This window comes from Trachinotus anak, unplaced genomic scaffold, assembly GCF_046630095.1.
Source record: "Trachinotus anak isolate AG129_WGS33_773 ecotype Australia unplaced genomic scaffold, CSIRO_AGI_Tana_v1 ptg000019l, whole genome shotgun sequence".
Classification (NCBI taxonomy): Eukaryota; Metazoa; Chordata; class Actinopteri; order Carangiformes; family Carangidae; genus Trachinotus; species Trachinotus anak.
Window position 1 is genome coordinate 745,081 of NW_027273870.1, and position 24,883 is coordinate 769,963.

Here is a 24,883-nt window from a genome sequence, read left to right on the forward strand (position 1 = left end):
CATTTTTCACTTTGTCATTATGGGGTATTGTGTGTGGAATTTTGAGGTAAAAAATGAATTTAATCCATTTTGGAATAAGGCTGTAACATAACAAAATGTGGAAAAAGTGAAGCGCTGTGAATACTTTCCGGATGCACTGTACATTTTCCTTAAATGCTTTGAATCAGTCTGATGCTCATTTAAAAAGTACAGGTTGTAATCCTGTTGTAATCCTTCCCCATTAAAAGATCCAAAAGTCCAAAGTCGCTGTTTTGTCTGAACTGCTTATCTTAAGCTAACATGGTAATATAAGATAACTGTATTTCCAGCCCTCATTGGGCCCAGACACTTACAGGACACGAAACTCATTGTAAGCAAGAGCAATAACAATAAGACAGCTCCATGCACGTCACTCAGTGCCAGGTCAAATGTGAACACAATCCTGCTCTTACAGATACACACTGAGAAATAATCCCAACTGCTACCGTATAAACAGAGCTACAACAAACTATTATTTTCATTGATTGATATTTTTTTCAATTAACAAGTTTGTTTATTAAATATCTGAATATTGATGGAAAAAATATCTTAAAATTTCCCAGAGGCTAAGGTGATGTATTAAAATGTTAAACCAACAGTGCAAAGCCCCAAATATCCAGTTTATTGTCCTGTAGGACAAAAAAAAGTATAAAATTTGTACATTGGCAAAGTTGGAACTGGTACATTTTTGGCATCATTGCTTAAAAAAACGTTAATTGTAATAGTTGCCAATAAGTTGCTGTTTAACCAATTCATTAATCGACCGATCATTGCAGCTCTAAGAATGATTATTCAAAAATTCAGACACAAACACAAGAAATACAGCACATGGTCAAGACTGATTTTTAATGTTCACTTCCACTTGTGCCATTTCTTCAATTCAAATTTCTGCAGTGACTTACATCAAGCAACAGGAATTGGTATAAGATGCAGAGAGATATGCCTTGCATCATAACACACATAGAAAATAGACACCACAGGAGACATGTCATGAACCTGAAATGCAGGTTTTTTTCTTGCGTGACAACTGGCTGGCCCAGACGTCACACACGTGACTCAACAAGACAGAAGCAGGAAGGAATTTGAATTTTGGTTTGAATAATGTGACGTGAAATCTACAAAAAGACTGTTGTATATTTCCAGTGAGCAGGGTCGTTAACACATGTATAAGGGGGTCAAACATAAAAAAAGGCTGAGCTGTCATAAGGTCACTTGTCAAATCTAGGATGGGTTTACCAGAAACACTTAGGTGTCAGGACCAACAACATTCCATTGACTCACAATGGAAACAAAAATACTAGACCTCGGTGATACTGGTAGATGCAGTAACTGGAAACCCAACCTTGTTTGATGTTGTAGCCTAACACACAAACAGGCACACTTCATTTTAGAGGAAATTTTACCTATAAAAACAAGGGGCACTCAAAACCGACACTGGGACTACGATATTCTAAGGTCAGTGATTACAATATAAAAAAAGGCTTATTCCAATTCTGTTACCTGACATGGGACCTACAGTACCTGTCTGAAGGCGAATGCTTGCATCCTTCAGATCACAATGACGGTAATTTATGTGGCTCCTATTTGGCTCCTATGTGGATATTAATACTAGAATGAGTAGAAAGATTCCAACTTCATGCAACAACAATACAACAATTATTCCACAAAAAATAAACAAAACTAAAAAACAACTAACAAACAGGTTGAATTCTTAAAACAAAATCTTCACAGTTATGTTTCTTCTCACATTCATACATTACAGACCAGATGTGCATGCACGATGGGTCAAAACTGAACACAGTGCAAGAGTGACAGCTTTTTTCTTGTGTTCCAGAAACTGCTCGTATAATTACCTGCAGCCTGCGCTGTTGTCATAAAGTTAGGGGGGTTTTCAATTGGTAGATATGAGAAATGTGACCTTTGTACCCTTTTCTGACAGGTCTAATGCTTTTACAGGGACAAAGGCAGACTTTGAACCACATACATAGAAATACATAAAGTGCTTCTGTCAAAATAAACAAACAATAAAAACAGTACAAAACGGTTTCCAAAAAAGAGGTATCAAAACAATGCACTTGGGGATGTGGAGGAGACCGGTGTCTGTTGGACATCAGGTTTCCCGTGGTACAGACAAATGGACTTGGGATCCATGTTTGGGGGAAAAAAAAAAAGATGAGTTCAGAGACGAGTGGAGGTAAAGAGGGGCAGTTGGCTGGGATTTAACCCAGGATGAGGCTGGACTTGCCCCCGGGGGGATTCCTGCGCCCAGAGGGTACTCCTGCAGCGGGCTCGTCAGCAGGAGGGGCCTCTTCCTGTTGCTCTGGAACAGCCTCAGGCTCAGCTGCACAGTTTTCTGAACAAGGACAGGAAGACAAGAGAAGAAGAGTTATATATATACACAAGGGGACAGTCAGTCTTGTGTCACTTCCCTCAGCAGCTGAACAGTCATGATTTTGGTTGATTTGGATTTAACTGGAAACCAGTGAGCATTAAGTACCATAAACTAAACGTGGGTATATACAGCATGTTTACGCCTACGGTTCATGCATGTGTGTGTGTGTGCGTGTGTGTGTGTGTGCGTGTGTGCGTGTGTGTGTGTGTGTGTAGGTATAATGCACAGTATATGTATGTTATATAGAGATCTTAGGACATATCATTTATTTGTGTGTAATATTGGTTCAGGAGGAGAGGATTTTTGTCTTTCTTCCTCTCTTCTCTATAAATTATGAGGTTAATAATTAATTTGTAGCTGTTGAACACTTGATGTTACAAACTACTGTACTGTGCCTCGATCTGCCAGCAGATAGTCAAGACAGAGATACAACAGGCAATCCAAATATTGTAAAACTGTGTGATGTAACAGGTGCTTACCATGATCACGTACGACATTTTCTCCTTCCTAAAAAGACAAAGGGTTAGGGTTAAAAAGCAAATCAGTCTTTCTACAGCCTTCACAGGAAAAGGGAAATTCTGCGCTGTCAGTCTTGATAACAGCACAAAACACACACGCTGGATGAGGAAATCTATGTGGTGAAGACTTAAATGTTACTTAGTAATGTGTTGTGTCTTTGTTACTGATACACTATCTATCTTTGTGTGACATAGTACATGGCTAATGATTCCTGGTCGTTCATTCCTGTGCATAATTGAGGACGTAATGGAAAACTGTTGTGGAACCGCTGCAAACAACTGACATCTTCACATCCTATCTGCCTCCAGCCCGGTGTCTGGTGGTTTCAGCCCTTTATCTGTTTTCTTCCCTCCTGCTCTCTGTGCCCATATATACAGTATTTTAACACAGCGGAATTTGCAATTAACCTTTTGATTGACATGTTTTTCCATTTGCAAGCTGCTGCTCTGCTGCTGCTAAAATCCTGATTTTATAAACACGATGTCGGGACATTTGCGATGATAGAGCCGGCCCAGATGTTGCGGTCTAGACAATAAATACATCAGATGTTTAGGACTTCCCTTCCCTGTTTGTCTGACCTCTGGTTTCACTTCATTTCTTTCCACAACTCATGATCTGAAGCATGATCTTACTGTAGCGGGGGCATCTGCTGAGTGGTTGGTGGTGTGGTTCCCTCCTCGCCTCAGGGGGGCTGACGGCTCACCACACAGTACACCTGTGGGCTTTCCACCTGGAACAACAAGGAGACATAATGACTCAGATAGATAAAGCTCCAGATTTTTACACAGAGACCAAAGTCATGGTGACATGAAGTCTGTCAGATCATGACGTACATCACCACAAGAAGTCTGACGAGCTCAGGAATAAGCTGTCATGTGATCTGACAGCGTTGTAAACAAGCAAACAGTTTAGCTAGAGCATCTGCGCTCATGCGGTATGCGCCCCAAACCACTCGGATATCGGCGCGGCTACCACTGTGCCTGTCCCTGGACACTGTTGAGGCAAGACAGGATTCTTATTGATGCCTTCTCTTGGTTACACCATCTCTAGAAATAACTGCAGTTCTGAAATGTTACCACAACACAAAGTCTCTCTCTTAGCGAGCTGCTGACAGCACGTTCAGCCAGACACAGGAGCTCAGACAGTTTTATTCTGTCCAGCGTCACGGTGCCACGTCCTGCCACACTGTCGTTCTGGATATCGTTGAACTCTTGTTCACTCAAGGCCATGAATGTGAACCTCATGTTGGTGCTAGGCTAAAGGTCAGAGGACCGCCACAGTCACTAGGATCCATCCTCTCGGCACTGTGGGTCTCTGTGCCAAATTTCACGGCAATCCATCCAATAGCTGTTAAGTCATTTCAGTCTGAACCAACGTGGTGGAACGACAACCAATAGGATTGTTGGAAAGCCCCGTTTTTGGCAGATGAAACAGCTTCTAAAAAAATAAATCACTGAACAACAGTATCTGAGGATCATAGACTGAAACCTGCTCTGAGGGAATGGGACCTTCTGGAAAACTGTACCAATGCAGAAATATATATTATTCAAATATTCAGACCTGAGTGAGTAGATTTAATTTTAAATTGATAGATTTGCCCTTTTTGCCCCTCAATCTTCACTCAATGACACATAATGAAGAAGTGAAAACATGTTTTAAGAAAATGTTTTAAGTATTCAGACCTTTTGCTGCAGTGTCCTTGTCCCTCAGCAGCAGGGACAAGGACACTGTTCAGAACTTAGGGAGGGATGAATGCAGTCAAATACAGAGATCCTTCAAGAAAACCTGCTTCAGCTGAGCTGAGACTGGGGCGCAGGTTCACCTTCAACAGGACCACGGCCCGAAGCACAAAGCCAGGACTACACTGGAGTGGCTTCAGGACGAATCTTTGACTGATCTTGAGCAGTAGTAGTAAGTTTTAAACCCTGTGGAGAAACCTGGAGATGGTAGCTCACAGTCACTTGTGTGCAAAGCGTGAGAGACTGTAGAGACTAGAAGCTGCACTTGCTTCTCCAAAATACCCGATTAAGCATCTGAATGTTTTGTAAATGAGTGATTTCAGTTTTTGATTTAGAATGGATTTGCAAAATTTTCTGAAAATTATTTCCACTTGGCCATTATAGGTTACTGAGCATAGCCTTACGGGCAAAAACGGCAATTTTATCCCCCCCAAAAAAATCCAGCAGTGCAGGGGTCTGAATACATCGTTTCTGAAGCCCCTGTCATTGGTAGGAAATCAATATTTATATTCATCAACAGAAAATACTGTTGTTGTCATTGTCTCCAATCTTTTCATACAAACTAAACATGAAGAATAATTCATAGAGTTCATAGAGCATGTGAAATAGCAGACATTGTGTTTCATGACGTAGGAGTTAAAAAGGCAACGAGGGGATTTTAAGATCCACAGAGGGAAAATCCATGACGATCACAGTCTGCTGTCGTGACAGTGTGACCTTATGACCCATGTTACGCTGGACTTGTCTTTGTGAGGAACTCTGTCACATTTATTAGAACTTTCCTATTGTGGGGAAATTCTTTAAGTTCCACTTTCACACTAAATGTCTTTCAAACAAAAACTCTGTTCACACCGACACAGACGTTGACTGAGAAATATGCAGCCATGTCATGTAGTGTAGGCTTTTCCAATATCAATCTTACATTGTTCTTTCTGAATTTTGAATTCCCCCCCAGTTACAGGCCAATTGTCACGACATCAGTGCGTAAGCAGGACGCTGCTTTACAGAGAGTGCAGGCATTATTGACTTTTGTCATCATATAGGACGCAGAAGGTTCACCTAACGATGGTCAGCTGTTTTTATGTGCTGGAGTATCGTCACATTCTGTCGAAGAAGGAGCAAGAAGGAGCAAGTCTAACAAGGTTATTAACTGAACGTAATTGGTTTAAGAGTCTGCCTGTCAAATGTCTAATATTGAGATAAATGAACCCCTGGCTATGCCGACATTTTAAAGTTGAACCAAACTCTCTGCCATGCTAGTGCAGTTATCTGTGTATGGAAGAGCACAACACGGCCGATCACTGTGTGTCTTCGACAGCTGAGCTGTGTGCGTCAAAAGAGTGAGGAAAACACTCAGTGACTATGAGGAAAGTACTTATTAAAAAATGAAAAGACAGACATTCTGACTCCATTTAATCCAGGATCAAAATACTGTCAGGGCTACAGACTCATTTCTCTAACCTGTGGGAGAAGTAAAAGCAGGAATTGGGAAATGAGACTCAACTATGTACTCAAGGTGCAGAGTAATGACTTTCACTGAATGAAGGAAGTAAAAAGAGGAAGAAGGAAATTTTAAATCAAATGCCATGTGGAGTTAAAAGTTGCCAAAACACTTCCAACGTTACACCTGCTGTGGAGTTTTGAGCGACAACAGTGGACTGAGTTTTCTCCAAATGATGCAGAATAAACAGCAGCATTTGTTTCATCCTCTACAGGCCACCATCACACTATAATGCACTGTGGTCAGTACGCTCAAAGAACAGCTCGTTTTCCCCGACCACTGAAAAAATATTAAAGAGGCATTTCAGCATTGTACTGTGGTGATTTCAGGGCTGTGATGTTAATGGTGGCTGCTTTTAGTTTGTTCCACTAGTTTTCCTAATACTCAGACATTAGGAAAGTGTTCACTACAGTCCCTGAACTCAGTAGGTTCACAGTGACAAGTCAGCGTTTTGAGAGCTGCCAGCTGCTTTTGTGGAAAATGACAAGTTAGTAAAGTTTGCTAAGTCTTACATACTTGTTAAATTCATTTTATATCCTGGACACCTTCCAGGGCCATCACTGAAGGCAGCGCTGTTGAAGTTACAGCTGGCCTGTCTCATACTGTGTCGCTCACAGTGTCAAATGAAGGCCGCTCTCTACTGGCCAAAATATACAATATTCACCTCACATCCTTCCACATTTGATGAGCAACATTAACTACAGCTGTTTCACCATTCACAGGACGGGGTGGTGCACTGCCATGCCAAGACTGCTGTGAAAACTGTTGACTTTCTGTAATACTTAATGTTTCTTTGTATGTAAAAGCTACTTGGATTATGACTTTTCATTACCTGCCCTACATGCCAATCTGCCTCATCTGTAGGAAAAAGCTCTGAAATGCAGCACTGGCTCTGAGTCAGTTCAGGCATTGCTTATAATAGATGTTTTCAGCTTAAAAGGTTTGTTTGTCTTTGTGTGGTGTGGGACTGTGAAAAACGGTAACAGAAAACTGGGAAAAGCTGGACTAGATAAAAAAAGATCTCACATCACTTTTCCCATTACGTTTCCTTTGCTCTTTTAATAATATTTCACTATGCATTATTCCACATTTAGAGAGATTCTGCATTTTTGAATTGAGTGTTTTATCAGTGAATACAGACAAACATGATTTGCCTCCAAGTATATACGTTTAATTCTATGATTAACTCTTTGTGGTTTTGTTTTTAAGTCACACCATCCATAGATATTGTGGTAAACTGTCAAAATAAGAGGGTATAAGAAACTGAGTTATAAGCTTTCACACTGGAGCACCACATTTTTGGAGGTGAGGCTGACTGTACCTGGTGGATTGTTCCTTCGATTAGCATAAGGGTCCTCTGGCTCAGCGAAAACACTGGAGGCCATCTTGTTTTTCCGGACAGGAGGTTTCTCCTCATCTGCACCAAGTGAAATGTTGGAGCCTCCACCAGGAGGGCGCAAAACCCTGGAAAAGAGAGAAATGGTCAAAACTGTTACTGAGAGCTGGATTGCGCTGGCTGATTTTTCTGGAGCTCCATTCTGAAATGAATCATTAAAAAAACAAACAAAAAAAAAAAACCCAGTCTCAATGCTGTGATTCTAGAGAAACAGAATGAGTCAAAGGGAAATGATTCGCCATTCACTCTTCATTCAAAGATAAACAGATTCAAGTGATATGGAAAGACAAGTTGCCAAATTATGAAAGCTTTCTTTATAATGGGCCCATGTGAACTTAAGACGTTGGCTCCTGTTGGTGCAACTGCACTGCATGCTGGGGAGTTCCAGCTGTGTTAATGACCTCAGTATAATACAATATAATACCGTTCAACAGCCCCATTTACTTCAGCTTCGACCATGACCTTCAGGAGAGAAGGATTTATTGCAGGGCTGATGCAAGTGACTCCACTTTAAAGTAGGTGTGTCTAATAAACTGGCAACCAAGTCTATGTCCATTCTGATTATGCACTTTGCTCAAAAATGCAAAGGTGCCTCCACACCGCGGTCAGTAAGGGTCTCATGTATTTCAGTCATTTGCAATACTCGCATTGTTATTGTCTATGACGGAATTTACCACAATGGCCATGAACTTACTTAAGACTCGTTTAAACACGAACAATGGTAAATATGCACAATTCGGCTTTTAATGTAGCTGGAACAACAGTGGATGGACTTGACTGCGTCTCCACGATGGAAAACGTAGCTGTAGCTCGGGTTAATGTCAGGTGTGGCCGGCAGTGACAGGCCCTCGCCCCCCTGAGGCCACACGCAGGGCAGAGCCGGGGAGGTTTTCCTGCAGCCCCCCGATCGTCTTGTTAACTGCCCTGAAATCCACGGATCTGCTCTGTCTTTTCGATTCAAGACAATAAACAGGAAAAACGGACGAGCACATGCGGACGCCATCGGCAGAGGCCTACAGAGTGAAGCTGGCTGCCTGCTAGCTGAGCAGCATCTGTACAAAAGGGAGGGTGCCTGTGTGCTATCCTGCTAGCTAACGGTGAAAACGTGAAGGTGTGGTACCGAGCTTTAGCCTGGCACCGTCGTCCTGCGATCAGTTTCAAACCATTTCCAAGCAGGTAAGCGACAATTACGGGCAGAAATGGTCCTGGGTTTTAGGTGAACCCGTGTAACGCCGAGGATGCTGCACTTGTTGGCTTCGTTGTGGCTAACGGATAACGGACCCTCCGAACGACGCCTTTTACCTGGAGCTGCTCTTAGAACCGGGCTCCATCCCTTGAAACGTCGTGGTCGTGGTCATTGTTGCTCGAGAAGTCGCGGAATATTAATTAATCTAACAAGACAGACGAAAATGACTCTTTCCTTGGCAGCGCTTCACCGCCTCATCATTGTCTGTCCCAGCCGGTGGACTCCAGTCATCAGCCTGACGCTGCCTCCAGTCTGAGGACCGGCGTCAACGGCCGGCAGGACACATTCCACTTCCGGGAAAACTTTCAAAGTAATATACACTAACCTTTAAAAATAAAGGCTGCTGTGTTGTTTAGTTTCATATCAACGTTAAACCGAATCCCGTTTAAATCAACCAAATTATTTACTCTTCAGGGTTTGCTCTCTATGATCCTGTGCTTGGACAAAACTAACACATTTGGAAGGTAATTTGAAGTCAAAAACACCTCATTTCCGGTTTTTCTTTGTTAATTTCTGAGGTTATGACACAGCGGTGCGGATGCAACAGAAACCAGTGGAAAGGGCGTTTTACAATCACCAAGCACCGCCCACAGACGAACGGCGCCTTCTAATTGGCTCCTGGAGCATCAGTCAAGCCTGATCGGATAAAATATTTACACATTCAATTGCTATAATGTGATGTTGACCCAGAAGTCTACCATCAATTAATCAGGTTTTAAGCTATTATTTATATAATCTTATTAAAGAAAAGATTATCTAGAACACATGCTACTGTTGTGTGAAAAAACTACAATGAGGCAGTTTAAGGTCGAATTCATAGAGTGCGTGCTGATATCAGAGGACCAAACTGCACTTTAGATGAAAATGGCTGTTACAGGTGATTGCAGTTAAAGTGCGGACAGGTGGAACACCACCTGCAGCCAACACACTAAGAAGACGACCCAGTAGTCTACTCCAAAAAGTAAACATTAAAATCAGGACAACTGGCAAACCAGTCTTGCGGAAGAGTTGAACAAAACAACTTTTGTTTACAGACTAAACATAGTGACATTACACAGGATTGCAACAAGGCCTTAAACCAGTCCAGACATGAGGGTGGATATTCCTGTTCTAGGGTTGGCGACTCGCAATCTGTGGAGATAGGGCTGACACGGGAGACTAATCGCATGATACTTTAAGGTAACTATCATAGTTCAACTTGTTTTCTGCAGGCACTGACACCGTGAGTGGCCTGTGGGCTGACTTGCATGGCTACTCCCTCAGGGGTTAAAAATTATTCCTGCACAAATATAGTTTGTGTTGTTATTCAAGTGCAATCTCTCTAAAATTTACAAAGATGTTTATGGCAATATATTTCAAATTAAAACTATAAGAAAATCATCTTTGATTGACCTTGAAAAAGGACCTTTATCATTTGTTTTAAACATCTCTGGTTAAGCAGTTTACTGTAGCAGGCTGAGAAAATAAATGCACCATTTTAATTAGAATTTTACATGCATCCAATGGTTAATGCTGGTTTAGAATACTGAAGTATCCATAAAACAAAACGACAAGAACATATGTTTAAAAAAAAAAAAAGAAAAAAAAAGAAAAAAATTTATTCCAATACTACATTTTCATAACAACAAATGTCAGTGAATTTAAAATGCAGGTGTAATTAAGAATAATAACAAAATTCCATCTGAATCATAATGTCAATGACATAGGTATAAAAACAAAAACCAGGACCAATGATTTTTCTTCCAAAACTTCCTAAAAGGAAAAAAAAAAAAAAAAAATAATAATAATCATGACAAGCTTTTAATTTCTTGGGCACATTAGACTCACTGCAGCTTACAAGTTGTCTACACTGCACAGTTCAGAAATGTTAACACATGAATGACAGTGTGATAAAATCTATCTACACCAACTGTGCTGCCGTCTTCCAGCATTTTGAAAAAAGTATTCCACTGGATGGTATCAACACTGGTCATGAACATTTGGAGACTGGGCATAACAAACATGTTCGGGGATGAAAAGGGGAGGTAGGGATGTTCATAGGAAACAGTCTTTAAAGAGAAGAGCCTCCGGTTTGCTGTTGGAACACATCAATTGTATCTTCATCCTCCATTTCTAGCTGCAAAGAAAAATTCAAATGTCAGTCGGGAGTGTGCTTGTTAGTGAAGTAGCATAACATATTGTAACATATTGCCAGACTTTTCACCTCCATATCAGACCCCTACAAATAATATTGTCTTATTCACTCAAACAGAATGACTGCTGTCAGAAAAACCGTGTAGTTCTTCCATTTGTCACTATTAACTGAGCACTTCCTGCCTGTGTGTCATAGTAACTGCATTTTCATGTGAAGGCAGTGGTAAACATTCATTTAGGAAGTGTTGACAGTGGCGGTGAGGTCAGCTAATGAGAGCAAAAGTTTGCCCAGCACTTGTGTAAAAATGGATTCATGCATTTTCGCTTTACTTTGTATGAGCAGGGGCAAAATTTATTTTAATTACATCCCTGACAAGGCACAATTACAGAGCCATTCAAAATAGTGAGACTGACCTAATGCTTCAGATGTGTTGAATGCAAAAAGAGGGAAAAGGCTCATAAGGTGGTTCAAAGGGGTGCAGAAGCTTCAACCTTGGGACCCCCAAAATGAAAGTAAACAAGGACTTTTCCTTTATGTACCTGTTCTAGGGACATTAATGGGCTACAAGCTGCAGCACCAACTGATGTGGTGACAGCTGCTCAATGCTGTTTGCAAAGCTCTTTATTTGTGTACAATGTCAGCATTGTAACAGTGCAAATACTGGCTGATGTGAAAGCATATCTAAAATCAGTCTCACATATAAAATGAAAGCAAACATCCACAGCACGTTTAGACTTGCTGTTCACACGCAGCAACTCTGAGCCATTAGACAGCAGTGAACAACTGGAAAAAGACAGATTTTTAACTGTGATGATGTGGACATTAATTCAGACATGTATCATCATGTATAAATCAAGTTATGTTAACACAACTTCCAGTGAATTCAAGGTAAGTACAGAGTTTGTCATGAATTCAATATAATGAGTTGGACAACCTTAAGCAGCGTCCACCTGCTCATACTCAAGAAGCATTTCTGTAAAATTATTTGTAACAACATCTACAAATTACAGATAGCTTACATAGAAAGTAGCAACGCTCTGAGGCTAGGATTAATTCTCTCATTGAAGAGTAGTCATGATTACAAAAAATGAGTCTGCAGGTGAACATAAATGTGTAGCCTTACCTGCGAGGGTGTGTCTGTTTCATTGATGGGCTGACCATCAAATCGAAACCGTATTTGCCTCATTGACAGCCCCTGAGTGGACAGGCAGAGAAGTATTATGCTTAAAACATCGAATAACATTATGGGATACCCTGGTGACCAAGGGGTTAAGAGGCCAACCATTTTTATTCTCGTAACCAGCAACAACTTTGTGTGGCAACCGGTGACAGATTATCAAGTTTGCAACGACCTCCCTTAACCAATGATGCCTCTCGAGTATCCTCGCAGCAGTGCAGAAGGCTCACCTGTCGTTCACAATAAGCTTTCATCAGTTTGCTGAGAGGAGTGTGCCTTTTGATCTTGAACTGCACCACTGAGCCATCCTGCCCTGCCACCTTTAGGTTGATGTGCTCATTGTTCTCCGTCTTCACTCCCTCCTGCAGGAAAGAAAAACAAAAAAGTGTGCAGAGTCAGGTGAGAAGCTTGTTAAAATATGACCTCCAGCCTGTGTAATGCAGGAGCCCCCACCCACAAGACCCTGTCAGTCACAGCCAAACTCAATTTAAGATTCATGAAGAGCATGTACCTCTATCACTTCTGACAAAAGCATCAATGAACTCGAACATTATTCACGGGCCATAAACAGAAATAAAAGCGAATTGATTTATTTTTTAATTTTTTTTTTACTTCTGTTACATCTTCCTGACTGAACCCGGTGTGATCAGACCGAAGAATCCGTGTGGTTACTGAGCGCAGAGAAGAGGGTAATATTACAACTCCAATGTTAGCATGTAGCATTAGCATGAAGCAAATCAATTGTTATGGCCTACAACTTCGGATAATGCCCCACGGCCTAACCGAGGTGGAAACGGTAACCTGCACACATCAAACATCCATCTTCTGCCGACACACTCTGGGGTTCGCTGGCGATGGGCACGATTCCACTGCTTCGTGCGGGTTAAAGGTTTCGGCTGAAACAACCCGTTTGTCCCGGGGACGTTGTGCGCTACGGGGTCTGATGTTGGTCACCTTTCTTCGGCTCTTGTGAACGTTACCTGGACCCGCGACGGCTCCATCGCTTCATGGTTCATGTGCATCGCTAACAACGACAGCGGCATCAAAGAGCTGAGGGCTGGGCGAGTTTTAAAAAGACGAGAAATTAGTTTTTATTGAATTCAGCCCGGGTCCCTGACACGTTAGCCACGTTAGCTTATTATGCTAACCTCACCCGCTAGCTCGGTAGCGCGGTTAGCGAGCTCTGTGATTATGTGACCGTCGGAAAATGTGTCACACGGGCTTTTCATTGGTGCCACCTCGACAATCACCGCTCACGGGTTGAATTACACACCGCGAATAAACGCCTGAACCAAAATCCTGTCCTTACCTTGGGTTTTTCGTCTGCCATGGCCGCTGCTGTCTGCGCCTGCTCTGCTGCGGCTGCGCTGTCCGGCGGCGCGCACAGCTGCGCCAGATCCGCCGGCCGCGCTCACATGTGCGGAGCCACCAACATGCTCACCTGCTCAGGTAACTTTTAACTTAAGTTCCACCACGGTGGAAAGCAGCTTATCTACTTAGATACAACTCTGAGGTACTTGTACTTGAATATTTCCATTCTGCGGTGCTTTATACTTTTAAGATTTTACACACTGGATAATATATCAAGCTTTTAAAATACAAAACATTCTTGTACATGTCTTACAGAAAACTGTGTGTAATGGGGGTCACATTACAGATGTCTGAGTTCTTAACAACTCCACCAAATAGTGATTTTTTTCCCCTCTAAACTTCTGTCATGGTTTCATTTCAATACATTTTTTAAATGATCCAATATTTGACAAAAAAAAAAAAAAAAGATCAGAGAAAAAGTAAAAAAACTAAACAAGAACAGATTTGTGCGTCAGTATTAATGATCTAATAGTATTAAATAGTATCTAATAGGACCAACCCATTACTTTTACATAATACTCTAACTTCATTATGCTGCTATACTTATGTACGTTTACTTAATTAGGATTTTCCATACAAGACTTGTGCTTGTAAGGGAGTATTTTTACACAGCAGTATTGGCCCTTTACTTAGGTAAAGGATCAGACAACACATCCCGACACTAAGATACTTTGAGGTATTTTAAAATATTTTTACTTTACCTTATTTCTATTTTATACTACTTTACTCCACAACATTTAAAAAATGCATTTACATGACATTTTCTACACTGTGGTACTACGACTTCTGCTTAAGCGAAGAAGCTGATTAGGATTATGGTTGACAGCAGCATTAAAATACGCCTCAACAATAGCATCACTTTGCTACCGCATTGATACTGGTCTTTAGAAACTGAAAAATGAAGCAAAAATATGTGAAATCTGTGATATAAATAGACCCATCTCATTCTTTATTTTTTTCCATGCACAGAAATAGCTTTTCAAAAAATATGTAATGACAACTTCCTTTAACAATCTATGACAAATAAATAATTTTATAAGAAATATGTAGAGAACCTCCTATATAGCACTAGTAGTCCCAGAGAGACAAAAATAAAGAAAATACAGTTTTAGATGAACACATGGTAAACCTAATGCTTTGAATTAACCACCACCGAGTTTGTAGTATTGATATTTTCTCAAAGCTTACTCAAAGAAATATTCTCCTAGTTTGATATAAGAAACTCCCGCAGAAGCTTAACGTTTACACTTGAGCCAGGAAAAATAACCCACCCCTTTTGCTCGAGCTCCACAACATGGTCTAACAGCAGTAGCCAGGGCAAAGCTATACATGGTGTTTAATTAACTCAACATCTTTCTGTGCCTAAGGCTTAAATATCAGCTGACCTGCACTTCCTTCAGCACATCCACTTCATCCTTGCCCTAACTAGCTCATGCTGTGACCACCAAGAAAAAGGGGCAAACGTCTCTGGCACAAGCTGCCGTTTAATCTGGCAGTAATTACATTTTTATATTAAAATACTATCCAGAGTTTACCCCATTGTTAAATAATGTAACATGTTATAAAATACCTGTGTGAATATTTGGAAACATTACCAAACATATCATTTGTGCCTTTCTTACTGCAATACTGAAAGTCTCCATCATAAGAAGAGTATGCAGAAGGAATACAGTTGTTAATTGCAATATCAAACATTAAGTTAACAGATATGATACCTTCCTCCCCGAACAAAAATAAATAATACATTTGAAACAATAAATACCGAGAGACTAAAAACCATCATAAGAGTCTGAGCTATGAGAACTCAGAGGACAAGTTATCAGTGGTAACCGTGAGCCATATTGGAAGCAGTGAACTGAGAGGAACTGATTTCTAATGAGCCAATCTATGAGTGCTTTTTATTAAGCTACAGAGAGGCTCTTGTCTGCTCTAGTCCAATGTCTTCAGCATAAAACATGGTTATCCCACATTGTCAGCAACAAATCACGTGAAATGCAGGTTGTGATCACATGTTCATGTGACACTGGCTTCACAATCTCCTTTAACATGTATTTTTCTTCATATTAAGACTGTCTGACATCCCAAAGTGCAAGTATTCTCCAATCAGTTCTGATATGACTGTGGGACAGGAGTAAACAACAACATTAAAATGAGAGCAACGGGTTATAATGACAGTAACAACTTAATAATAACTTCCCACATAGTCATCATCCACATTCAGCCAGTTCACACCACTTGTTATTGCACCACACTGACTACCTCTGGCAATAGAGTAAAGTTTAAGTAGGGTGTAAGCTACAGAACTTTGGCTACTTCAGTGGGAAAATCTCAAGCAGAAAAACTCCTTCAAGCTCCATTCAAGTTTATTTTATATTCTTCACATTTTCCCTAAAAACTTTCCAACACTGCCCTTTACTTTTACTTCTGAGCTGCGCTGACAATCTACATTATTGAGGCAGTCTTGTAGCATCTGGCCATCCTAAATGTTAGGCAGGGCTATAGAGCACCCCATCTGTCAGCAGGCGGGAACTCATTCACCTCTCCCACCTCTATGAGTTGCTGCTCTCCCAATGTGAATGTCAGTTTGTATCTCATCCGAACCTTCTCCTGCAAAGCACAAACACACATGCACATTCTCAGTTTGACAGCTTTCTGGAATACACAACATCTTATGCACTGACAAGATCATTGATCATTACATCCTCAAAGCATACTGGTTGGAATGACTAAAAAGTGGTAATACTGTGCTGTATGATCTCAAACTTGACTAAAAACATTACTGGGATATGTAAATGTTCCGTCAGTGAATACGTTACTTAATGCATTAATAAATATAAGAACATCCAAAAAGCTCCAGGCTGAGCTCTACCTTAAGAGGATTGGCGAGCAACATGACCTGAGTGATGGCAGAAGGGGGAAGGATTGGATTAAAAGGCGCCAACTCTGTCCCTGAGGGTGGCTGCAGTCTCACTTTCATCGTCTGGAAAATCAGCAGAACAGACATCCGTGTACATTAAATAGAGGCAGCTGCCCACTTAAATTTAATTTTCAGGCAAATTGGACATCAGCCTAAATTAATAATTTTTAAATATAAATGCACACTTTGTACCTTCCTGTGCAATAACAATTACCACATGCACATCAGGTTTTACCTTGGGCACGGCTGCCTGCAGCACAACGCTCCTGACAGGCTGCGGGGCTGTGTTAAGCGTGGACGCCACTATCACCAGTACATCAGGCCGGCCTGGTGGACACTCGGTGGCAAAATGCAGCAGAACACGGACGCCATTTTTGTCATACGCTGTCACAGGACACACTTTACCTAAAATACGGGGACAGAAACAGGAAAAGGAAAATTACCACAGAGACTGGGGGGGAATGGGCATGAAGGGAACTCACTGTATGAACCATGAGTCAGCTAATGTTCTTTTTTACAACAACTGTAGAGTCTTTTCACAAATATAGAACCTCACATTACTTACAATGTAATCTGTACTGAAAGCATGTTTTGATGCAAGTTCTTCCTTTTGCACATGTTGTGATAATTACTTTACACTTTGAGTGGAATAATTTGGGAAAATATCATCCAGTGTCTTTTTCTCGTTTCATTAAGTTTGCCACTGTCACCATTAAGTGGCAGTAGCGTCTAAAGTTCAAGCACCAATTAGTCTCAAATAAGGAGGAAGCTGTTATATTCTGATTATGTTCTGATTAACGCCCCCTACAGGCTGCAGCCAGTTCCTAGAATCTTACTTAAATTTGTACTTTGCACAATTTCCAAGGATATAAAGCCTCTTTGTCTAATAAAAATTGCACTGAACTACTTGGCAGTCCACCTGTTATACACACCATGTGAAAGTGAGTTATAGAGCTGCAACAATTACTCAATTGTTGGACGGAAAATTAATTTTAACTATTGTGTTTGTTTGTTTGTAATTTTTTTTGCAAAAATGCCAAATATTTGCTGGTTCCAGCTTCTCAAATCAAATGTGAAGATTTGATGTATTTCTTTGTACATGGCAGTAAACTGAATATCTTTGGATTTTGGCCTGTTGGTCAGACAGAAGAAGACATCTGAAGACATCACCACGGCATTTTACAGAATTAACAATGAATCGATTGTTTAAGAAAATAATCAGCAGATTAATTGATAATTTAAAAATTGTTAGCTGCCTGCAGTCCTTATCTATTATAAAAGATAATTGGCAAATGTCCAGTACATTATGTTTTCCCTGCTTCAGAGCCAACTGCAAAGACGGGAGCTGATGACCATTTGTTGTACAAAGCCTTTAAATTGGTCCCTTTAAAAAAAAAAAGAAAAAAGATATTGAACATTTTTAATATAATTGTCCCTAAATAAATGTATACATATAAATTATATATAGACATACAATAGATCTACAAAATGGCGCAAAATGAAATCTGACTTGATGTGATGTCCTTTGTATTTTTTGTCCAACTTTTCCTGTACATCCAAAGCATCCAAACATTAGAAATTCTTAAAAACACACACACACACACACAAGCATGCAGCCTACTTCCTGGAACGCACTTGGCTTGATGACATCCAAAGGGACAAAGACATTGGCCAGGGACACTTCCTGCCCCAAGCCTGCACTGGCCTGGCTCAGAGGGAGGATGGGGGACAGAGAGCGTAAGAGAGGGCTGTCATCTGCCTGACTCTTGGCTGGTGGGGGAGTGGAACCTCCTTGCATCCCTCCTACAAGCAGTGAGCTGGGTGTGATGGAGGAGATACCAAGACTGGAGGACAGGGCAGCGGGAGTGCACAGATTCTCACTTTTGACCAGCGGGCTGCCAAAGTCCATCACATCAGGTGTTCTGTGTGAATAATTAAAATGTTTTGAGACATTACGAATTTCACAAGGTTTACATGTATAATGACAGAAATAAACACTGACAACTTGAGATGACAGAATGAGGCAGAAATGAAATGCAACCTGAAATTCCGAAACAAACCTTGTTCAGTCAGATTCAGTAAATATTGGAGGAATGCAAAAGCATTTGGCTTCACACCAATACAAAACAAAATCTCAACCACGTGACATAACGACAAAAAGTGGCCGCAAAACTCTTGGCATGACCGCTTTAAAATGACAAGTCACAATCGTGGGTATTGGAAAGCTGAAAGAATCCTGCGGATCAGTCTGCCATTTGCAAGTGGTTGAGATGCACTTGAAATTTCAAATGGCAGAACAGAGAAATTGCTGTTCAGCATGTTAAAGGGCATACATGCCTTAAAATAAAGTGCTTACAGACACCCACTCAGGTCAATCAGTGCAAATTTTAAAACACTGGGTAGATTTTTTTAAAAATATGATGCTGCATCCATGATATTATGTGAGAGAGTAGGACAGAATGGTGCTTATCCATATTCCCTCTGCAGTTGTACCTGATGGCACAAGCGTTACTCACTTTTTAGGACTGCCCAGATCCAGCAAGGCAAGGTCTTGCAGATTGTCATTAAGATAAGTTGAAGGAGAGTGGGAAGATCCAGGTGAAGTGAAGACCTGCTGTGGAGTGACATGGGTGAATACTGAACTGAGGGGCTGCGGGAATGTGACTGATGTTGTTGAGACAGATTGTGTAAAGACTGGAGGTGTGAACACAGGGCCAGGGAAGCTTAAGGCAGAGGCAGCTGTAGAGGACTTGGGAGTGCTAACTGGGGCTACTGTTGCAGACGGGGCATCTGGAAAAAGTGAAGGTGTAGAAAATGTAGGACCCGAAGGCGAAGTAGTGTCAAAAAGATGCATATTCTGACTGGAATCCTGGAAAACATGGTAATGAAAAACACTGCGAGTTAGATAATACTTGACAGTGTAAATAATTGAGATTAATTTAAATACATGTAAAGATGACAAATGATTGCTCTGGTTTACATGTGTTGGTGCAGCTCATTTACTTACAACAGGAACGGCTTCATTAAGGCCTGTGAATGAACACAAATGTGTGACGACATGTCATGTCTTCACATAAACAGGAAATTCACAAACAACCGTTAATGGTTTCATTAAAAAAAAACAAAAAAAACGTGTGATTTAAACCACGTTACCTAAGGAGAGTAGCTCTTCATCCAGCAGAGAGAGAGCTGCGGAGGGTGCACTGAGGCTCGGGGGCTGAGGATCAGCAGCAGCAGGCCCACATAACAGGTCAGCGGGAAAAGACAGAGAAGATGCAGGGGGTTGCTGCTCTGGTGGAGAGGGGGTCTGGACGTCCAGACCCACCAGGTCAATCAGAATCTCTGACTGGTTTGTGCGGCTGGTACCTGTCAGATGGAGGAAAAACATAAGTACCAGAAAGACAAAGATGTATTCCTTTTAACTGATAACACTGTCTGTGCCCATCCAGCCGTTAAGTAAAGTTTAAAGGGTCAGTGAACCCAAATACAAATCCAAATGCCATCTATCCACGTAAATAGTTTTAGTTTTATCTGACAAGGCTGTGAGATCTCTGCTGCTGAGACTTCTGCTGCCACCTGAAAAAAGCGAAGGGGATAAACATCTTCTTTGTGGCTCTCACAAAGAAAATAACATCTGAATAGCACCACAGAAGCTATTCAGGAAGCACTGTTTGTTTCCAGAAGCAAAGTCCCAGCTGCTCAGCACAATCACAGACTGTCATTGAGAACTATGGCAATTGCACCTTTGCGAAGTTTTTTGCAAGAAGTCCAAAGACATTAGGTTGGTGATTCTAAAGTGCCCATAGGTGTGAATGCGAGAGTGACTGTCTCAGTATGTCAGCCCTGTGACAGACTGGCGACCTGTCAAAGGTCCAGGGTGATGCACACAAAATGGAAACTTAGATAAACCACTCAAATGACTATTACGGGAATTGAAAATATAACAGAATCTGAAATGCCAAAAATGGCAGAATTATTACCCTTTTCAGCTGTAACTCCTACCAGTTAAAATTTACCTTGTTTGACTGATGTTTGTGTTTGCTGTGCTTCTTCAGTCTCTCCATTGATGGTCTGTCCTTCCACAATTTTCTTATAGGAATTAATAACATGGGAAAGGTCATCACTGGCCTGCAGGATGTCTCCTGATGAGTGCATTTTAAAAGGTTAGATTGAGGTGAGCTTCATAAAATTCTGAAACAACAACAATAAACCTGTTTGCTGAATTTGGGAACTGTTAGCAGAATGTTTTTTAACAGTCAAGTGGGTATTCTGGTCTGATAGTACGTCAACACAAGTACGTCAACACAATCATGACTCAACCTTTTTATACTTAAATTATTTAGCAAGAGCATGTCATCACAATCAATAAGGTCAAATTACAGGATTTCTCACCCAAGCTGCTGTCGTTGTCCTCAGTCTCAGTAGCGAGCTGAAACACAGTTTGCCTCAGCTTGTCACAATCACCATACAACTCCTGAGAGAAAAAAAAAATCAATTAAAAAATTGGATATAAATGTATGTATCTCATACCTAAAGTAGACAGGTTTTTTGCTTTAAATCATTATGAAGTAAATGCTGATTGCACAGTGTAATGACTATAGAATAATGACAATATCTGCATTGAGACTGGTTCCCTATAAGCCTTGCTTTCACTAAACAATTCTGTCTGCCACCGGGCATGAAATTCTCCGTTTATGGCACAAGGGAAGCGGCTATGCAACAAAAACAGAGAGAGCACAGTGGTTTTGTTTTCCCCAGTAGCTATCAGTAGCTTTCCCCAGTTAGCGGAAATGGTCCAATTCATTGTCTAATTGATGATCTAAACAAAGAAAACATTTTGTGGCAGTGAGTAGTGGTGAAACTTATCATATTTTTCTTTGTGGTGCCAACATTAATACTATTTTGAAATGTTATTTTTCCACTTTCATAAATGTCAGTTAAGACTGGGATATGAAACATGATGTTTTTTATATCCTGAGAGGATTAACCTGTGTTATTTAGTATGTTTGAAGTATATTCCTCTACGTCATGAAGGACTCTGGTGCGTCTCAGAATGAGTCTGTTTTCATTGTTTCACGCCATGTTTTAAATTAAGTAGCAGTAAATTATTACCGACAGCTTCGATGCTGTTTTACCAAGGTTTGAACTTTTGTAAGAGAGTTTTCAGAAAGGTCAGTTGATACTAAAGGATGAAGTGAATTTCTTTTAAAAGGTGATTTGAGCCTTATCTTATAGTGAACAAACCCTAATGAGCTCCTTGTCTCCGTCCGTCGAGTCCTCTGGCGTGAAGTGAGCAAGCATCTCGTTAAGGAGTTTTACACTGTTGTTTACTGCCTCCAGTGTGTTCTTCTGCTTTGTTACTTTCTGTGTTCTCACTTCATCCTGAGACAAAAAAAAAAAAAAAGTTGCATTTGTTGATGAATGAACTAATTAAACGTCACTACCAGTATAAACACAGGGGGCTTTGAGAAGTGAGTTGAAAATTTGCCTCCGGTTTCTCAAGAGGAAAGGCACAGGAATATGGGATTCATTAAAACACAGACAAAACAATAAGAACATTTCATTTTGACACCCACGCACCTCCTTGACCATGTTCTTGATGAGCCGATTGGCCTCTTGCAGATCTTCAGGCTTTTTGCTCTTCAACAGCTCTGCTAATCTCTGCAGGGTAGAGAGAACCATAAGCGAGTAAACAACCAAGCACATTTCCCACAGATCCTCCAGTCACAGGCAGCTAAGCCACGCCAGTTCCCAGGCTCTGAAAAAACTAACTCCAGCCAGAGATCAACTGCAGTCAATCCAAAGTAAACATGCAGACACGACCTGTTTTGGTGTGCTGTAGCCAGTGAGGCAATGGAGTGGGAAAGAGAAGCAAATACATATAAAATATGACCGTTTTTATTTGGGACAACGTTGACCAAAACGTTTAGACAGTGATGCAAGAGCAAAAAAAAGGGACAGTTCAATACTTTGCTTAACTTAGCAATAAAATTGGACAGGAGGCAGCTAGCCTGCCTCTGTCCAACTTTCTGTTATTACAAATTATATCTTGTTTGTTTAATCTGTACAAATATTGAAGTATAGAAACAACAAGTTGGGGTTTTAGGGGGAGCAATGTGCTGGAATATTTGTTGACAGGGTGCAATAATCACATGCCTGTAGCTTCATATTTAATGGACATGTATGATCAAACTCTCTACAAGAAAGCAAATATGATTATTTCCAAAAATGTCAAACTACTTCTTTAATAGAATAAAATGGCTGTGGATGGTCTGAATATGTTGGCTAAATATGCAGGCACTCATATACTTTAACCTCAGAGGTACCAAACACTAAAACACTATAGTACTGATCATACACACACACACACACAATACAATGCCTAGTGTTAGAGACATATTATCTTTAAATATTCATTCTACATCCATGCTGTGCTAATCAAACAAATGATTGAAAATATGCATCTGCAAAAGAGATGAAGAGATGAAAGGGAGAGTTGTGTGCAGTGAGTGAGCTGCAGTATTTACACAACACAGATTACACAGATCCCAGAATAATTCTTCTTACCTTACTCTTCTTCTCGTCATCAAACACAGGATTCTTGGGTCGGGGGGAAGGTGACGGTATTAATGTGGCATCAAGAGGGATTTCTGGGTCGACTAAAACAATACCTAAAAAAAAAAAAAGACAACAGGCAGCTATTGTACTATGGAAATGACAGTTTCAAGCCTTAAATGTGACAAAATTATAACAGTTGAAGGCACAACACAGTCATAACCGACTGTTTAATGCATTATTTTTAGATGTCACTGTTATGCATTTATAATGGTATTATATCTTATCAGAATATTTTAACAGCTGTTTTAAGTGGCTGGTGTCGTACCCTGAGACTTCAGCATCTGATATGCTTCACAGATCTTTGCTTCATCTGGTAGAGACATGGTCCAACTATACAGCATCTCGATCACCTTCGACTTCACCTTCTCTGAAACTTTGTCTCCTAGGTACTGAAAAATAACAGGTCCACTGCTCAGAATGACACCAAACGTCGATTCAAGTGAACATATTTCCATGAGAAGGGGTTTGAACATTTATGTTGCTTACTTTAGGCGAAACCACCTTAATTAATTCATTTAAAAAACGAAATTTCCCAACTTCATTGTGAAACCTCCGCCCACAGTTCTTCATACAAGCCTCAAGAACCTACAAAAGGAAGACAGGCTTAAATGAAGGTTATGCTGAAGGACGGACGAATGAAAAACATGGTGAACTTATTAAACTACGTACTGTTAATGCTTGTATTGCCTCCCATTCCTGTGGGGACTGAATCTTGTGAGCCAACAGTCTCACAGATATTTGGGGGCTGAAAAATATGACAGAGAGAAACAATTTGACACTAACATAATAAACTCAACAACAATAGCAATACAGATTCCAGGTTATAATGTTCTTTACAATAAGCCCCATGTGTTTACCACAGTGAGGACACAGACAAGCAACATTAGAGGAGTGTGGTCCAACATTAGGAGAGAGACTGGGTTTATTAAATGAATGTGACCATACCCTTCTAGCTCCTTATTGATTTGGTCACAGAATCCCATTATATACTCCCAGTCTTCTTGTCTGTTGGAGGGGTTAGTGGCCTTGTCTGAAAAGAAAGAGGTACAGTCTCTCATGAACCCGCATTTCATACTTTGCCAAAAAATGTTGAAGTTAACGCCTCCAGGGAGCAAATGCAAACAGACTAACTACAGTTTTACAAGCATGTCCACATGGTTTTTATCCATGAGTCCAAACCAAAAGAAAACCAAATGTCAAAGTTGATTTTTGGCTAGCGACCCCCGGCAGTTGCCAGCAGCTGTCTGCGTTAGCCGTTTTCTGACAACACAGACGAATAAACACGATGCCTCTCTTTTACAGCGATGCCATGAGAGTCAAACTGACGTCCTGGACACCTTCGGGGAGGCAGCTCGGAATTAAACACCTCCGAGGTGAGTAAACGACGTTAGAGAAGCAGTTTGAGTGCGTACTTACTGAGCCAGGACTCCAGCGACTCTCCATCATCCGCCATGTTTGCTGCTAACAACGCGTGACTCAACTGCTGCTGCCTTCACTGGCTGCCGGACATTTGGGAATTGTTGATGTTGTAGTAGTAGTAATAGTAGGAGTAGTGGTAGTAGTTGTTGTTGTTGTTGTTGTTGTTGTTGTTCTCTTCTTCTTCTTCTGGTAACATTGAACGTGTAGGTGTATCACCGCCACCCACTTGGCTGGAATGTATATAAACTGCAAAAAGGCTGCAGGGGTTGGGCAGTTTCCTTGTCCAACCATATGTGCTTTTTAATTTATGTATTCATTTATAAATACACTCATCTATTTACATTACCACCTTTAATTAAATTTTATTTATCATTCTTACCTAGCTGCCCTACTTTCTTTTATATTTCCGAGTAGCATTTTTTCTAAACTTATCTGT

The 24,883-nt window shown here is 40.7% G+C and overlaps 3 protein-coding genes across 5 annotated transcripts; all 3 read right to left on the minus strand.

Moving 5' to 3' along the window:
- Positions 1-838: 838 nt before the first annotated feature.
- On the minus strand, positions 839-9,082 carry jpt1a (Jupiter microtubule associated homolog 1a). The gene is made up of 5 exons (XM_071505624.1): positions 8,868-9,082; positions 7,491-7,633; positions 3,562-3,659; positions 2,890-2,917; positions 839-2,371 (listed from the first exon to the last, which is right to left on the minus strand). The coding sequence occupies exons 1-5, from the start codon at positions 8,921-8,923 to the stop codon at positions 2,238-2,240; spliced, it is 459 nt and encodes a 152-aa protein (XP_071361725.1). The 5' UTR covers positions 8,924-9,082; the 3' UTR covers positions 839-2,237.
- A 1,188-nt stretch (positions 9,083-10,270) lies between these two features.
- On the minus strand, positions 10,271-13,567 carry sumo2a (small ubiquitin like modifier 2a). Of its 2 annotated transcripts, none has more exons than XM_071505626.1 (4): positions 13,432-13,567; positions 12,353-12,484; positions 12,069-12,140; positions 10,271-10,927 (listed from the first exon to the last, which is right to left on the minus strand). In XM_071505626.1, the coding sequence occupies exons 1-4, from the start codon at positions 13,450-13,452 to the stop codon at positions 10,862-10,864; spliced, it is 291 nt and encodes a 96-aa protein (XP_071361727.1). In that variant the 5' UTR covers positions 13,453-13,567; the 3' UTR covers positions 10,271-10,861. The 2 variants fall into 2 exon arrangements, with proteins under 2 accessions (XP_071361727.1, XP_071361726.1); XM_071505625.1 differs by lacking the exon at positions 13,432-13,567 and adding an exon at positions 13,103-13,258.
- Positions 13,568-14,416: 849 nt separating this feature from the next.
- Positions 14,417-24,676, minus strand: gga3a (golgi associated, gamma adaptin ear containing, ARF binding protein 3a). 2 transcript variants are annotated; one of them, XM_071505618.1, is made up of 18 exons: positions 24,445-24,676; positions 23,974-24,058; positions 23,698-23,773; positions 23,515-23,613; positions 23,294-23,417; positions 22,978-23,081; positions 21,991-22,071; positions 21,655-21,792; positions 20,803-20,884; positions 20,427-20,552; positions 19,564-19,776; positions 19,418-19,440; positions 18,927-19,279; positions 18,046-18,332; positions 16,646-16,815; positions 16,363-16,473; positions 16,041-16,100; positions 14,417-15,611 (listed from the first exon to the last, which is right to left on the minus strand). In XM_071505618.1, the coding sequence occupies exons 1-18, from the start codon at positions 24,479-24,481 to the stop codon at positions 15,597-15,599; spliced, it is 2,184 nt and encodes a 727-aa protein (XP_071361719.1). In that variant the 5' UTR covers positions 24,482-24,676; the 3' UTR covers positions 14,417-15,596. The 2 variants fall into 2 exon arrangements, with proteins under 2 accessions (XP_071361719.1, XP_071361718.1); XM_071505617.1 differs by having other exon boundaries at positions 14,417-16,100; positions 24,445-24,673.
- Between the last annotated feature and the right edge of the window lie 207 nt (positions 24,677-24,883).